Raw genomic sequence first — 17,500 nt, forward strand, 5'->3', positions numbered from 1 at the left:
AATCTGTCCTAAAGAAGCCCCCATTAAAGTAGAACACTAAATCAGTTTATACAGATAAATTATTCTTCAAAAGCTATACTGTCGTTCAATTCGGGGCGAGAAGCTCATTACTAGAAGGAAATAAAAAATCAGGGACGCGTTTAATTTATTTTCAAATCTCGCTCCAAAACTCCATTGCTGCTACGTCAGTGTCACCTCACGCGCGTCAAAGTACTTTCTTGTATTCGGGTCATTGTGGTGTAATAAATCTTATCAAAACTCTCTAAGTTCAGTTTACGGCTTTATCAGATTACGGCGTAGTCTGTATTTATCGATAAAAAATTGACAATTCCTCTGCCATCTCCTCTCCCAGAAAGCCCTCTCCCGTCTCCAACCGCCCTTGTCCTGCGTCACCAGGACCAATCGAATACCTTCAGTGCGCTACTCCAACTAAACCTTTTCGCCATTGCATTTGTTTCTTTCGTGCCCAATGTTGTTACCTTTGATGAACCACCAGTTTGCTGCTCGACGCCTTCACGTGATCTGTCTAACTCCACTTGTTCCTCTTAATTTCAGTTTCAGCCACCTACAGTGTTCATTCGTTATGTTTACAAAGAAGAAAGGAAATCCACAGGGAAGCAATGGAATCTAGTACTGTTAGACCATTTCTAACTGCATTTAGAGCTGATTCAGTCTACGTGGATGTACTTGCCGTGTCGGGATAAAGGCTAGCTGCGTGAACAGTTTAATGAACTTACACGAACACGCTTCCTGGTATTCAATGCACAAGCTGAGAAGCACGTGAAAAGTTTAGCCGGCTTTCGGCAAGCAGATATAATGCGACAGCATTAGCAGTGTGAGTTGGTGCTGCTACATGATGAGCTGGAATCGGTTCCCCCGAATGTATACTCCACCTCACTGATTTTGTGCAATGCGCCGAAGGCCATGGCTCGTGACAGTCAGTCAATGAAGAAGAACCCGGCAGCTTGTTAACCACAGACGGGAGGAGAGCTCGCACTTTGAGCGCTAGTAAACTTTCCGCGAAGATTCTGTTGATTCGCCGGCATCGTGCGGAAGGGTGATGATGGCGGCCAAAGGAGCAACCCTGTTCTCTTTTCTCGTACGCCGACGCGAACCCTAGAATAGGTTGCACTGTATGTAATTAGCGAGACAGGTCTTTAACTGGAACACCTCTTGTGCGTGTGTGTGCCTCTGTAAGCGCGCGTATTTTTTTTTTTCGTTTTCCTCTCTGCCCTCTTTCTAACCTCTATCCTCCGTCCCCAGTGTAGGTATAGCAAACCGGAGACTGATATCTGGTTAACCTCCCTGCCTTTCTTCTTTATCTCTCTCCTCTAGTGAGACCGAATATGGAAGCTGAGATGAAGCAACATTACTGTCAGAGAAAAAGCACACGCAGATGCGCAATATCGAAGCATACGCATAGGAATGAAAAAAAGAAAGATCGGCAGAGACACTTAAGATTGCTTCTTACGTGTGGGAATGCTAAAGCATTATAGTCGCTTTCGCGAAATGTTTCCGACTGATGTTTTCGACGTGCATTAAAGTGCTGATTCGGAATGTGTGTTTGCGTGTGCGTTGGCCACAGACCGAAAACAGCCGGACCATATTGCTGCGGAACGATGAATTTAATTTCAAGCTATGCTATCGTCTATGTCTAATGTTACGTAGGCAATGGTAGGACGCGTGAGAGGCAGCGCGCTCATTTTGTACACTCATGACGTGGCGTCGCTTCCGCCCCTCCCCCTCCCCCCAAATGGCTGCGCCGTCACGTGCCCTAGGACGCATCCACTATAGGATACACCTTTAGTCAGCCAGATGACTGCGGCCTGACGTGTGCATCGACGCACGCACTAGGCACGCCTTTAGTCAGTAAGCGTGCTCGCCTCGCATCCCGGAGGCCCTGGTTTGATTCCCACCACGCCCGGAAAGTAAAACCATTTTTTTTTCAAAGCCATTAATTCGCCTTGTTTACAGGAACCTCCCTGAGAAATTTGACGGCAATACGAGTATTTTTGGCGTGTTCTTTTACTCCTTGCGTCGTCGGCCATTTTTGGTGCCATCAATCGGTCACGCCGCCGACCACAAAGTCGGATTTTCGCGTAATAGGACATATAATGCTTTCGCATTAAAAAAGAAAGATGCACGCAGAGATGGTGAGTTTGATCAGGCCGCTATGCTAGAGCTCTGCAAACCTTAGCAAACTACGAGCACTTCCAAGGCCGTTGGTCCTCGGTTATTTGATTAAGAGTGTGGGCTCGGTTATAGAAAACGAAGTGCGACACTGGGTGATGGAAAGCGATCTCCTCCATGGAGAATTTTTTGAATAACCTAAAGAAGGTCAGCCCACGTGGATATTTCAGGTTCAAATACTATTAACCGAAATTTTCTAAGCTAATTTATTAGTGCATACTGCTTCGGCTAAGTGCATAAGAAAATGAATTCCTATGAGTCCATATAGTTCTATAGACTATGCATCGACAGCAAGCGGGCGATTCCGCAGATAGCTTTTCTTTATAATAGGGTTAAAGCGATTTCTCCATTATCTAAGAGTTCGACGACCCGCAAAACATGTCGTGGCAACTACACAAGAAATTTATTTATACAGTCACTTTCAAGGGCATAGACGTTCGCTGTGAAGTTTATAGACTGTAGACTGCAATCGCAAGCTCTTACGGTCTCAATTTTCTTGTCATCTAACCATTATAGTCTCTCTTAACACCACCCATACGAAAATACATGGACCGCGAAATAGAAAAGGAAATAGATCTGCTTGGGACTTTATCCCTAGAACACATTTAAAAATTACGTAGACAAAATGACAAGTATATGAGGGCGCAACCAATCCGCGATAAATGTACACGCATTCCAGAGACTACCTGAATTTACTTTCATAAGTGCACTGTCATCCACGTGCAGGAGAGACGGCGCACGTGTCGCGTATAGCGGCCTATCGAAGCTGACGGCGGCCTGGTTATGCGACCGGGTCCTGTCGTTGGGACATCTCTCGCGGAGGGGCGCAGCCTCGTTGTAGCGCCTTCGCAAGCCAGCAGTCAGTCGCAGCTGTTGGAAGCGAAATCGGGGCCCGGCCCATTGCGCTAGCGCACGTAGTCTTACCAGGACGCTCGAAAATGAGAAATGTGGAGATGCCGGGGGACACGCGGGGTGAGATTTTCTGGAGGCGAGATGGGAAAATGCGATGCGTACGCGTAACCCATGGCCAGACGATGGGGGCGACAGTGCGGCGAAGAGGGAGGGTGCAGTAGTAGCCCGGTGTCCTGGTGAAATATTGCGTGAATTTACACGCCCTGACTTTCCTTGCGTGCTTATATCTTTCTCTCGATCTTATTTCTCTTTCGCGGTGATCCTATACTCCCCTAAAAGCATCTCGACGTTTCGACCCTTGGCTCGTCTGCCGATTTCCGTGTCGTCTGTCATTTGGCACTGAGCCGGTGATCGACGGCGAGAATGTGCGATTTAGGGTGTTGGCTTAGTTGCATAACACGGTTATGTGACGACGCGCTGCTGCGCACTCATCCTTTCACTTTTAGCCATGCAGTGACTACATGTAAACAAATTCCAGTGAAATGTGAACTGGTCGCATAATATAATCGTCGGAATGCTTGGCAGTGAGAATGCGTCAGGTTGTCTAACCGACGAGCACAGAGCGAGGAGAATTCCTTATGTAAAGGCGTATGAAGGAGAGAGAGAGAGAGAAGTCAGACGCAGCCAGTTCCTTGCTCATTCTTCGACGACGATTACAGGAAACGAGTCGATTGCTGCATCAAAAGAGACAGAAGCCATCGCGAATGGTTCATTGGGCTATAAACTGATTATGAAACGCGCGTCCCATTACAGCTCGTGGAGCCGTTGAGAAAAAGGCCAGCGACAGATATTCGAGTAACCTGCGAGGACTTATCAGAGCATTCCTTACACTAGTACATGTTGTCTTTCAATTCGATATAATTGAATTTGCTACATAAAATGAAATACGTTCTAATTTAACAGTATTTGAGTATTTTTGTTGAGCTTTCATAATAAATTTCTACCTGAGTTTAAGAGGAAGCTTCAGCTCGGGTGCTCCTATCTAAATACATGTAAAAGGAGAATTCGTTTTACTCGGCAACCAGAGCACCAAGCTTGACGAAGTTTGTTGCATTTAAAAGAAAAACTTAACATCTAGGGACTGATGGTATCGAATTTTCGATTTAGCTTGTCCATTTTTTAATGAAAAATTGACAAAAATTGATACTTTTCAGAAAACAGTGCTATCAAGTGTACGACTCTGTAACTCAGCAAATAAATGCGATACCACAATTCTGTGAATTACATCTAATAGTACATCTAAAACAGACAAAATTTACATGTTACACATGAACCTAAACAAATCAGTAGTATAGAAAAACAGCTTTTGCAGAATCCTAGCAAACAACGTAACAATACCGAATACCACTTTCTTTGATCTAGTGGATGCCGTTTACATAACCGCGATATCTGTTCTTGATGCAGAGTTATTAAGTTGCACACTTCGTGCTTCTATTTTTTTCAAGCTTTCGAATTTTTGAAAATGTTTGAATAATATTCAGACCTTAAATAGAAATTTCGCTTCCAGCAGTCACCAGAGTTTAACTTTCTCTCTCAAATGCAACAAATTTCATTAAGTTCGGTCCAGGGGTTATCTCAGAAAAAACGTTTTTGCCTTTTACATGTATTTCAATAAGCCGCGTCGGAGTTGTGCCCGAGCTAAAGCTTCCACTTAAGGTAAATATCACAACCGAGTATTAAATAAAGCTATATTGACTACACTCTACATGTTCTATTGCGTTTTATTTAAGGTGTCTATTAAACCACATACTGTAGTTTGTTTGTGAAATAAACAGCGAGAGTGTGGTAAACTTAGTAACAATAATTTTCCGCGATTTTCTGACAGTTAGGCTGCAATATCGCTTTTAACGTAATTTGGCATATTTTACTTCTACGTAGGCGTAACTTCGACTCAAATTCTAACGTGCATGTATAGGAAGCATGAAACAGACCAAAGCTCGACGCGGTTGTAGCAGGTGATATATGCAAGTACGGGAAACGATGCTACATAAAACGTATCAGAAGTGACCAGACACCAGGCACTACGTGACACATCCAAGTATCCACCCTACCTGTATGTGAATATAGCTCCAGCTCATCATGTATGACCACCCGTGATTGACTCAGCGATGAACGCTTGATTGTGTGTTGCACACCAGTGCAGAGAGTGAACTCTCTTTCATCGCATTTTTGAAGCCCCTTTCGCCGGTGCAGGGCAACATACCGGGGTCAGCCTGGTTAACCTCCTTGCCTTTCCCTTGTGAATTTGCTCTCTCTCTCTCTCTCTCTTTAGTGATGCTCAGAGTGGCAGGACTGACCCGGTGAGCGGTTGCACCTTGTCCCGAAATTAAGACTAAATTATTTGAATATTGTAACAGCGCTAACAGATGCATCCACAAAGTAACGAGGACGAAACACAAGCGCTGACCTTTTACTGACCCACATCGTGAACGCTACATGCCGGGCAAGACGCTACGCCTTCTGTACAGCGCTTGTGTCTCGCCCTTCTTACTTCGTGGATGCATGTGTTAGCGCTGTTACAATATTCAAAGCAAGTATGCACTAACTCGCCCAGAAAGAAGTTTTAATAAGATTAAATGGCTTGCGCGTACGACATCTGACTGACTACACTCATGTAAGTGGCGAAGATGTTCACAAATGCTAATGAAAGATAATGAAGAGACAAACAAAACCAATTTCGTTCAATATTTGTGAAAAAAATTACCGCTTTGTTCTATAAGGACCAAGTCTGTTAACAACTGTCTCGTGGTTGAGTGTCCGCCGGTTAAACTCGCAGGTTAAAAACCATGCTGCTACGGATCACTCGCCAGCTATTCAAAATCGCACAGGCGTGCCCCGGCACGACAGTCGGCTTTAATTAAAAATTACTTGTCCTGGGAAAGTAGCCTGTGGCATGCAAATCCAGCCGAACTCTGTGCGCACAGTAAAACCTTAAAAGAAATGGAGTTCTGGGCCGCTCCCACATTGTAAAATATTTGACACCATTAAAAGTGAATAAGGGTGTAAATATGTATATAACTCACACCTTTACACAAAAAAGAAAGGTGTAAGGGTGGGACTTGATTCACGCCTTCGTTAACATTTGTGGGTGTAACTTATTTTACAGTGGCGGAGCGGCGATTTTCATGCGGCGTCCCGATGCACCTATTAGATAGGGGCGCTCTCGTGTAGGGAACAAACCCTCGTTTCCAAGCGTTGCGTTCCCATAATGGCCGAGCACCAGGCCGGGATCGCGCTTGTACCTATTTTTCCGGCAAATACGGCAGCACTACTCTTGCTCCCACAGCCGCGGCTGATGCCAAGTTTTGCGAGCACTAGAATATCCAAAACTACTTCCTAATGAGAGCATTTCTGCTGTTTAAAGTGTCCCCGTGCATCCTCCAACCTACACTCAGTGCTACACTCTCTCCCTTCTTTCCACTTTCTATTTCCCCTTTCTTTTACTCCTAGTGTAAGGTAGCAAACCAGGCGCTCGTCTGATTGACCTCCCTTCCTTTCCTCTCCTTGCTTTGCATTTCTCTGCTGCTGTTTAAATTTTCCCGACTAATGCTGGCGATGGCCTAAACCTTCCTCTTGACGGTGGATCAAATGGTCACTGAGTGGAAGTAGCTCTGTCCGGCTATTACATTTCACCGGCTGGCAAAGAGTGTAACTGAAACAATTACGTGCGCACAGCATGCACTGCGAATAAAACAATCGCAAGTGAGGTGTTTCGAACGGCGGTAAAAAAGGGAAATCGAACACGGGGATAGTCGCATTCAGGCAGATACCTACTTACGGAAGCGAAAAGCAAACAAAGAAGGGTGTAATGCAAGTCTCACGCAATCGCTGCATATTTTTGGGGTCAGGGCTGAGACGACATCGGCGCATATAAAAACCTTTCAAATTTGGAGACAATCAGCGACCGTCCGAAAGAAAGCAGTGGGTTCTCGGTTGTATTAAGCATGACACGTTGGCGCAGTCTCTGCTAGGAAAAGAGAGAGAAACCTACCCATGAAACATAAAATCACACGACTATTCCACACGATCATATTTTTTGTAAGATGAAGTGGTGCGTGTATCTGCAACAATGAGCCTTAGATAGGTGAAACAGTTTCCAATGTTCCACGATGTGTTCGCAGGGAATACGCCATTTTAAGCTCAGGATCTATGCGCAGAGGACTGATTGTGTCGGAGCCTTCACTGAACTGCGCCACTTGCATACATGCAGGGACAGTTTTCGAACCTATTTCAGCCCTCGCGGCTAAAGTGCGAAATAACGCACTCTCCGCCGTGCTCGAACAGCCGCTATCTCGCTTTCATTTCCTTGTTCAATACGGAGCAAGCGAGTCCGTTCGGGCGTTTACACAGTTTCACCCCAACGATTTGTACTAGTTCGAACAAGATGCCAAATTAAAACAGTGATATCACTAGGGACACTCTTGGCTGAAATCTTACATAGGAACTCAAGAATCTAACATCTGAACGCGTTATTTATATCAATGCGGCTCTTACTGTTCAACATGCAATTTGTTTTGTCGCATTCGCATGATTCAAGGAAAAAAATCAGCCGCTGGAATCTTTGTCTACTACTCTGCAAGGGGCCGCTGTTACTTTCTTCTCCCATTTGAATGATGAGAGAAAAATGTTTTCACCCGACCCCTGGAGTAGTGTGCCAGGCCTTCAATCATGTTCGTATCTGCTCACTCTATATCGCTTTTTCATTTCCTCTCCCTTTTTTTTTCATACCTCTTGTGTAGGGTAGCAAACTGGACACTCATATAGTTGATCTCCCTAAGTTTCCTCTCCTCGTTTTTTCTCTGTCTCTTCGGCTTCTCGGTAATGTGAGAACGTCTCTCTCACTCTCTCTTTCATGTTCGCGTGCTACGCGCCACGTAGTAGGCGAAATTTATGAGCAGGCCAGCTGACAAATAAACCCTCGTATGCTACCTGAAGAGCTATCGATTTTTGTTAACCGAAAATAAAGAAAGAAACCTGACCTTAGGCTTTTCCCCTTTGTCGTTAATTTCATCGCGAGGGTCTTGAATCCGGCGGGCTTGATGCCTTCAGGTAGCATACGAGGGTTTATTGGTCAGCTGGCCTGCTTCATAAAGTTCATGCACCATGTGGCGCCATCGGTGGAAAGGGTGTTTCACATCCGCCGCGATGGCTTGAGTGGCGCTGGCTGACATTCCCACGGTTACGAACACGCATAAAATGCCCAATAATGTGGACGTTTGAACAGCCGCCACCATAGCCCAATTGGTAGTGCATCTCACTCATAATTCGTCGGTTCGAAGGCTCGTAATTCGAAGGTCGTGGGTTCGGCTTCCACCGGCGGCAAGTTGTTTATTTTTTCTTTCGTCCACTTTCATTTCTCCTTAATTTATCCTTCCGTCATTTAAATTAGAACTACAAACATATTCCCATATGCTTTCCTCGGCTTCACTGTGTATGTGCCATCATCCGGTTACGCTCTTGGTGAACGACAACCATGCAGAGCCATCCTCATTGCAAGCCCGAGTACCGGTATAGTCAAGTTTTGTTTGGCTTGGTTCTGTTCGTTAAAACGCAGCCTGTAACAGATTTATAAGAGCTGAACTGCAGCACGATTTTCAAGTTGGTAGCGACGAGCATGAAGTTCTCCCTGCACGCGGTGGAGAACACGCTCGGCGCTCAGCTGGGCGGTCGCCATCTTCGCAGATCCCTCAGGCGCCAGGCCCTCAGAGCGTCAGGCTGTCAGAGCTAGTTGGCATTTACGGCAAAAGAAGTATGGGTGCGAATGAGGCTACATTACTCCTCTGACCACGAAAACGAGAGATAGAGCCGAAGAGATATTCACTTAATTAAAGGAATGACGTGACTGAAGGCCTACATTTGCTGCAGGGAGGGTACTTAGGCTGCTATTGTTGTTTCATTGCGTAATTCCGCAGCAAACACAGCCCGCTCCCGGCACACTTGCAGGGCAGTACAGATGACTGTACGTATACGGCGAATCCTTATATGTAGGATGTCCTTTTTGGAGTGATTCGGCGAGACTGCAACAGTAGCAGCCAACACGATCAGCACAGCTCGGCAAATTTCACTAAGAAAGAATCGCTTTGAAAAAAGAAAGAACACTGGCGACCTTTGTTTTACGTTGGTGCGTTCGTGCACTTTTGTATTTTCATGTTACAAAATTATTTGCGGTGACCCGTTGCAGTTTATGACGCGTGTCGTGAAATATGACCGAAAGACACAAATCGCGACTGTAACCTTGAGACTTCCACGGACGTCCGACCACGGAGACGAGTTAAGTGCCACTATCACTTATTTTTTTTTTTTTTGTTCATATGGTTGCGTCTTTGAAGGTACTTTGCTTTCGATCTGCCTTGAAGCAGCACTCCTCACGCGAATTCATTAACTTAGCGCGTTGCCTTAGCCATGATAGAGTGCTTTCGGAGTGAAACAAATCAGACGAAACCAGCGGGAACTTGAGGAAAGAACAGAAGAGGAAATGTGTCGCTTTGGAAACATTTGCCGCTTTTCCTACTGAAAAAGTCTTCCTTCAGTGCGAGGATCTTGCGAACGTTCTGCATTACTTGCAAGGGAATGGTCCGGGCTCGTTTGGGAAGGCTGAGAGAAACCAATAAAATAGGGATTCTGCGCAGGAGCCTAAATAAGTTCTAACTCAGGGTGCCAAATGTGATTCACAGACTGAAGCTGATAGCACCATAACGGAGTAAAATAAGTAAATGTTGACACACACTCCTAATTAAAAGAGGACCTGAAGCCGGACAAGTTCACAATGCTTCGCTTCACATGTTTTGTCGTCCCATTCTATTTTCCCGTTGTTTGCTCTTGCAGTTACATTTGCTACCGCCTTTGCGTGGTAAACCTTCGCGCTCAATGCTGTCACTAAGAGAATTACTTCCCCTTCTTCAAGCACGATCAAAGGGGCTTGTTCCCTAAAACCCCTTAGGCTTAAGCGTATTCGTGTACATCAGGGAGCCGAACCAAATTAACGGTGCATGCGGGTAATCTACGACAGGGTGTCGTCGATTCAAGCATTATCGACCAGCAAGCCCTAATTTTCATTGAAGGGAGTCGGAAGGCGTTTCCTTTGATTAGTTTATCGACGGCTCCTCAGGGGACACGGCGTTGAGAGCAAGCAAAAAAGCAGGTGCTCTACGAGAGGATAACGTGTCCTTCCTACACGCGCCTAATCCATTTCTAATCCTACGTGAACAGATAGGTACTTGGAAGATGGGGATTTGCGTTATTGGAACTGTACGTTGCCAATCCAGGACAAAAGCCCGGCTTTTCAGAGGAGAAAGAGGGTACACCCGACCATCCATTGTCTTTAGCATACTTTCTTTTAAGAACACTGGACGATATTGTTTCTCGTTCACTGCGCATGCTTGAAGAGCTTAAAAGAAGCGCGATTCTCGTGGGAAGTGAAGCATTATAAAGCACGCACTGTCATGTGGGCGGCGAGGTGGATCTACTCTTTCTCTATTGTTCTTTTTTCTATATTGAATACGCTTTACGGTACGTTTGGAAGTAAACCGGCTTTTCTAGCTGTACGCTTCGAAAAAAAAAATCAATGCACATTAATAAAATTAATTATAGTTGTGTCAAATGCGTGGTTTACATTACGGGAAACGGCCCCACGCAGCCACTGGTCCTAGTACTGAGGCTAACGGTTGCGTGGGCAGCGGCTTTCGTATATTTAGTCAATCTTCGTATAGCTCGGTATGCGCAACGACACAGCTTGCCGATAACAATTTGAAATACTCCAGAATCGCGATTTTTGAATAAAGATCTTTGGGAGTGTGCAGCATGTCAGCACTCTACTTTACGTGTTAATACAATCAGCTGCACTTCGAACGATTGTGGTTCACATTGTATTGCTGAATGGCACAAGACTGAACAGAAGTGGCACGTGAACATAGCGCCTGGCCGACTGTCGCTCTAACCACCTGCGTCACACTGCTGACAGCTTTTATCGTGCACCCGCGGCTTTTCCCGCGTCTCAGCTTTCTCGCAGTGATTGATATTAGAATTTTTTTCTATAATCACTCAAGTGAACAAATAAGAACCGCGGAAGGCAGAGGAGAATTGTGCACTGCGTTGACATGATACGACGCGACGCTGTCTGCACGCGGTGCTCAGATTTGAGTGTCTTCCATATCCGTACTGCACACATTGCGCATGTGTACTGAATGCACCAGTGCTTTCGGGTAGGAAATGGCTGACACCACAGCGGCGACCCCGTGACTATATTGGCTGTTGCGTTCAGCTGCACAAGGCCATGAATTCAACCTTCAGCTACCGCGAACGCATTGCGATGGGGGCTGATTGCGATTCAGGACAACATTCATTTGGGCTAGATGGTACATACTTGAATTAGGAAGTGGTTCGTGATCGCTCATGATCGTCTTAGTTGGCGCTGTTCCGTCCTAGTTCATGCAGATTGCGAGAAACAGGGAGACATCAGTACCCGCTGACGATATACCGAATAGCCACGTAAGGCGCAAGATGTAGTGTGACTTCATAATCACAGCCGGCCAAAGATGCTAGGGTACTGAGCGTGCTGAACCGAGAGGCAATACGATCGCGATACGCACTGCAGATTGGAGCTGGGCGTAACCAGGTCCCCGATAGTGGTGAGCGTGAGCGTGGACCAGTAGAGGGAGGCCAGGTACTTTCGTCCCAGCGCCTTCCACTCGGGCGAGTCCGGCTTGTGGTAGGTCCAGTCGCCGTCGTAGTTCTCGAACTCGGACAGCATGTAGTAGAAGCAGCCGAACCAGTGGGACAGCAGCAGCAGTATGTGTATGAGGTTGACGACGCGCCACAGGTTCGGGTAGATGGTGCGCGACTCGACCATGTAGTAGAAGCGGTAGCAGCGGTACACCTTGATGAAGCGCGGGAAGCGTAGCAGCGGCGCGATGCCAATCTGGAACTGGAGCAGGTCGAGCGGCGTGAGCGCGAGCAGGTCCATGAGGAACGGCTTGGAGCGCACGTAGTGGCCCGCCAGCTTGCGGGCCTCGCACACCATGAGCCCCTGCTCCAGGTAGCCGGTGCGGAACTGCACCACTATGTCCAGCAGGTACACCAAGTCGGCGAAGCTGTCAGCCACGAACCTGCGGGAACATGTGTGCCCACGCGCGCGCGCCGAAGCGTGTTACAAGTGAGCTCAGTGCTGCGGGTTTGTTCTACGGGCACTGCCACCAGAGTGCACCACACTTCACAGCCTCCATACGTACGCACTCACTCACTCACTCACTCACTCACTCACTCACTCACTCACTCACTCACTCACTCACTCACTCACTCACTCACTCACTCACTCACTCACTCACTCACTCACTCACTCACTCACTCACTCACTCACTCACTCACTCACTCACTCACTCACATTATTATTAATCAATCGATCAATATTAGAAAGTAGGAATTGAAGGAAGATTACGCGAAGCTGAGGCCAAATCCACAATGTTCTTTTTTATTTTAGATAGAACTTTTTGTGATAAGCTGACTTTAAGTTCGGTATCATTACTAGCGGGCAACACGACGAACCATTCTTGTCTGGTGACTTCCTTGGGCATTACGCCCGTGAAAAGCGTTCAGATGGTTGTATTCCTTACCTGTTCAACACCAAAACCTAACACGGACATTTTGTTAAATCCACTTCTCCGCATTAGGATACCTTATGTGGCGAAGCCACATAGGCAAATGTAGGAGCATTCGTTTGGTGGTTTGGAGGAAACCAGAGCGGATGAACGCGACGGGCAAAACCCGCAACAAGATATCAATTCGTGCCTTTTGGTGTAGCGTAGTTCATATATTGTGGGACTAATGCTTAGACGAAAACATGCAAAAACACACGCATTGAAGTGACTAGCAAACGTACGACATTTCTTGCTTCCAATTTATTGAGCCGCAAAATCCTTTCTTTGTTGTTTTTATTGCAATAGGAATTATATATAAAGTTCGGGTGAATATTGGCCATTGGTGCCTCCGTCGCAGTGAGGTTCCGTATAAAGTCCAAGTAAGATAAGGTCCCATTACACTCCATGCAGCGTATGCTGTAGGAGCGAGGGAAAGTGTGCGAGCGTGAGCCGAAAAGGATGATGGCTTGATGCGCGCCCAATGTTTGAGGTCCCGTGATAAAGCGTAGGCAACGCCGGGGGGGGGGGGGGGGGGGGGGGGGGAAAGGGACGAGAGAATAGGAGTGCATGGTACGGTGATAAAGTATGGAACCATGCTTGTCAATTTAATCAGTAAGCGAAAGTTTAGTTCACTTTATATGACCGATTACATGACGAACTTGGTGTAGTTGTATAATGTTTTGCTATCACTATCTATCCTTCACCATTCGTGTGAAACCACCACTGTTCTTCTTTTTATGCTGTTTAGCTTTCAAGGCAAGAGACAACAAACACATACGGTTGCCAATCAGCGCAAGGTGCGTATCTTCGTTTAGCTTTCGCTTCATCTAAGCGCAGGTGCTACGATAGCAGCAATTGAGAAGAAAAGAAAGCTGTTTCTACGCTTCTCTCTCCGCATCAACGGCGGATATGAGAAGGCCTTACGGGGCTGCGCTAGACACATGAGCACGTACCAGAGATGCACGGAAGAGGTCTGCAGCTCGGTGAACGTCTGTCGCAGGATGAGCGCCCAGGCGTTGTACAGCACGCACCAGGTGAGGATCCAGAGCCAGACGAAGAGCGCGTTCTCGTCCGGGTTGATGACGCCCAGCAGGAGGCGCTCGCAGTTGGGTTTGGAGAAGAAGCGCGGCCGCGACTCGCCCGCCGGCGATGTCGCCGAGTCGCTGCCCCCCGTGCGAGGCTCGTTGATGTGGCGCGTCGAGAATCTGCGCCGCCAAACGACACCGCTCGGTGGTCACGCGCGGCGAAATCGGCGGCGACACCGCCAACCACCCGCTGTTCCTCTTTATCTCTTACGCCTTCCCAAGTGGCCCCGCGCACCGCTACGCGCGTACATTGGCCGCGCTCTACGTCTTAGAGGCGATCTCACCTCTCCTCTTCTACTCCCTTCCCCCAGCGTAGGATAGCCAACCAGACTCTTGATTGGTTAACATTACAGCCTTCCTTATATCCCTATATCTCTCTGGCGGGTAAAATAAGCGTGCAGCGCTTACACACGCAGCGGTGACGAGACACTTGACCCAAACCGCCTAGAGACAAGTGATGTGTGACTTAGTCCAATGGCCCTCTATGATCACACACACACACAAAACAAATGTTAGGTCCGATATGGCTGTATCTGCTTTGCTCCCAAATAAGACTCCCAAATAAGGCTGTATCTGCTTTACAGGAGCTTCCGAGGCCCACATGACCTACTGAAGAGACTTCGATAGCGATGTCTGCTACCGTTGCTACTATATGATTGGGTACGCGGCTTAGTTTAGGTCTGTTCCCCTCTCTTTCTCATTCTAGTCCCTTACCGCTTTCTTCGTACAGGGTAAGCAATAGAAATTACTTCTGGTTAACCTCTCTGCCTTTATACACTTCCATTCTCTCTTTTTTCTTCATCCTGTTAGTTGATTATCTGTACAATACCCTTACTTCGCACGACAAACTTATGCATAGCATCGCTGAAGTGAAACAAAAAGTAAAATGCACAAAAGCCTATGACTGAACGTGCGAATAAAAAAAGTTCACATACACCAACGCTGTCTACTTATTGGAATTGTGTTGGATTAAGAAGCTTTCCTTTGAAGGACAGAAGGTGAGCACATTGTTTAACAATGCGTATGCGTTGCACACATGCCGAGCTGCAGCAGCATCAAATAATCTAACAGACAAAAAAAAGAAGAAAGAAAGAAGAAACAGTCTACGTTATGAGGCATGGTGATAAATAAGCAATATCTTCTTTTCGGTGATCAAAAACAGTGGCTTTTCACCTTGCACCTTGAGTACCATGCCTGGCCAAGCTCGTTTTATTTGGGCATATCTATATTAGAGTAAAAATAATTAGGGCCACTTAGCTCCAGTTGAGATCTACATAATGCTAAGCATTCAGAATTTGGCAGAGAATGGTTCTTATGACTCATATAATTGTTCTGCAGCGAATGGTTAATGATTTACGACATGTTGCGAAACGATGCGGAGTGCAATGTATGGAGCAGTTATCGTGATACCGTGTTATTCAAGTTGCCGTCAAAAAGGTTCATTGAATGACAGCGCATACCCAGTAACATATGAACAGTCGCACATACCCAAGTTGGCATAAAGGAAGTTCACTGAATACGTTCATACCCACCGGAAGTGTTCGAAATTTAGGCTGCACAAATTTCGGGATAGGCCCACATTTTTAGACTGCATCCTCGATCGAAAAGTGATCGCTGATTGCCGACAACTGCACTTCTGCGGAATGCATTGAAGTACATTTTGTTGCAAAGTATTTCTGGAATAATGTATTTTAACGGGTGAAATGCATTTTCTTGACTTCGATAAAAAAGTGCTTCCGGACCTCTTTAAAGAATCCCAGGTGGTCAAAATTAATCCGTAGTCCCTCACACAGAACGCCCGCGCTTAAGCCTTCTACAGCGACTTAAAATGCTCGGCGCTAAAACGGCGTGTGTGTGAGTGATTTTTAGCAAGGGTGAAGAGACAAGTGCAGCGCCGTAACTGACTCTCAGGCGAGGTCTCGTAACCAGATCGTAGATTTCTGGCGGTTCGCGTGCCCCCCTACCTTTTGAGGAACGAATCCTCTCGCTTGAGCGGAGGCTTCTTCTGGATGTGGCTGATGGCTCCAGACAGCTGGACCGTGGTGCGCAGCTTGAGCCAGCGTGAGCGGCTGGCGCTTGAGGCGTGGGCGCTCGGAGGCGGAGGCGTGCCGGAGTCCGTGGGCGCCGGCGAGGACGGCTGCCCTCCTCCGCCTCCTCCTCCTCCTCCCGGTGTCGCCGGGGGCGGCTGCTGCGCCGGGGGCGGCACCGAGAGCGAGCTCGGCTCCTTGGCGGACGCGAAGTCGTGGTCGGCCGAGCCGCCGTCGGAGCACGAAGAGGAGCCCACGCCACCAACGCCGGGAGCCCTCGGTGGTCCTTCGGCCGAGGGGGTGCGTCGTCTCGTCTGCCCGTCCACCATCATGGCCGGACGGGGCGACGGCGTCACCGAGTCACGGCATTCGCTCTGCGAAGGGTAGGAGGCGAGAGACGCGCTTGTTGGGACAGAGCGTTATCATTGTCGACCCTACCCCGACTTCAATCGCCACTCTAGTCGCGACAGAGAGTCGTCATAATTTCCACCACCACCACCACCACCACCACCACCACCACCACCACCATCATCATCATCATCATCATCATCATCATCATCATCATAATAATAATAATAATAATAATAATAATAATAATAATAATAATAATAATAATAATAATCATCATCAACAACAACTCCACCACAAGTTCGATCACCACTCGTCCCGACAGAGCGTCGTCATCATTGCAATTCACATCATCATCATCATCATCATCATCATCATCATCATGGAAACTGCAAGACAAGCACCCTTCCTTAAGCAGTTGGTTGTCTAGGGAGAGCGGCTTCACGTTGCCTGCTTCGGTATAATAGGGCGCGAAGCAACATAATGAACAGGGCAGGAAAGAGCGTCACTCTCAACTGTAACATAACAAAGACGAACCAACTAGGCAAGGAAGAAGCAGTGATACTCACTGCTTAATCGTCATTATAAGTATCGTCTGGCTTCTCTACGTTACCATATTCACAGTCATTAGCGTCGTTACGGCAGCGCAAAGATCGCAATAATCATCGTCTTTATAAAAATCATCATCACCATAAAACCATTATCGCCATAGGATCAGTACAGGACCTCTACAAAGGAGCCATTTCCATAGGGAAGCTCTTGCTGTTCCTTCAGTAGGGCACACGTTTTTTTCGGGTCGACTCCATCGTTTCATCCAACGCTCGTTTGTTTCTGTAAGGGATAAGTTTTTCTATCAACCAACAGCTTTTAAAGGCGTTGCACGTCGCGTGCAAGCAACAGCATTATATTGGGGCCAGTACTATCAATCTAAACGGATTACGTGCTGTGTTTTTTACTATTAATAATGCCGCACCTATAAGTTTCGTAGAATAAATTGCGTAGCTAGACGTTTCGCATTAACGTATTCTATCTCTGTTGCATAATATCAGCCCGGTTTTGTAGAGCACGAGCACACATAATGAGCCAAATGAGCAATCAATGAAACACGCAAACAAGATAGCTGGTTTCTGATGAAACCAATAAAAAGACAGGGCAATTCTATGGTGCCGGTTTTTTAACTGTCTACTGGCCTTTTTCGTCTAATGACATACGAGTAATAATAGCGACAGAATAGCGATACGCCCTCTCTAGCGAAATTTCCACGGATAATGGCCTCGCGTTGCTTTTGCTTCGGCAATATAAAATT

The 17,500-nt window shown here is 46.9% G+C and overlaps 1 protein-coding gene across 1 annotated transcript in view; it reads right to left on the reverse strand.

The window, feature by feature from the left end:
* Positions 1-16,214, reverse strand: part of LOC126520696 (uncharacterized) — an 82,135-nt gene extending 65,921 nt beyond the window's left edge. The window contains exons 1-3 of the mRNA XM_055064268.2: positions 15,784-16,214; positions 13,688-13,939; positions 11,691-12,206 (exon numbers count right to left, since the gene is read on the reverse strand). Coding sequence (XP_054920243.1) covers positions 11,691-12,206; positions 13,688-13,939; positions 15,784-16,178 — 1,163 coding nt within the window. The 5' untranslated portion in view covers positions 16,179-16,214. The remainder of the gene's footprint in view (positions 1-11,690; positions 12,207-13,687; positions 13,940-15,783) is intronic.
* Positions 16,215-17,500: the final 1,286 nt, after the last annotated feature.

Source organism: Dermacentor andersoni, chromosome 3 (genome assembly GCF_023375885.2).
Source record: "Dermacentor andersoni chromosome 3, qqDerAnde1_hic_scaffold, whole genome shotgun sequence".
Taxonomy (NCBI): Eukaryota; Metazoa; Arthropoda; class Arachnida; order Ixodida; family Ixodidae; genus Dermacentor; species Dermacentor andersoni.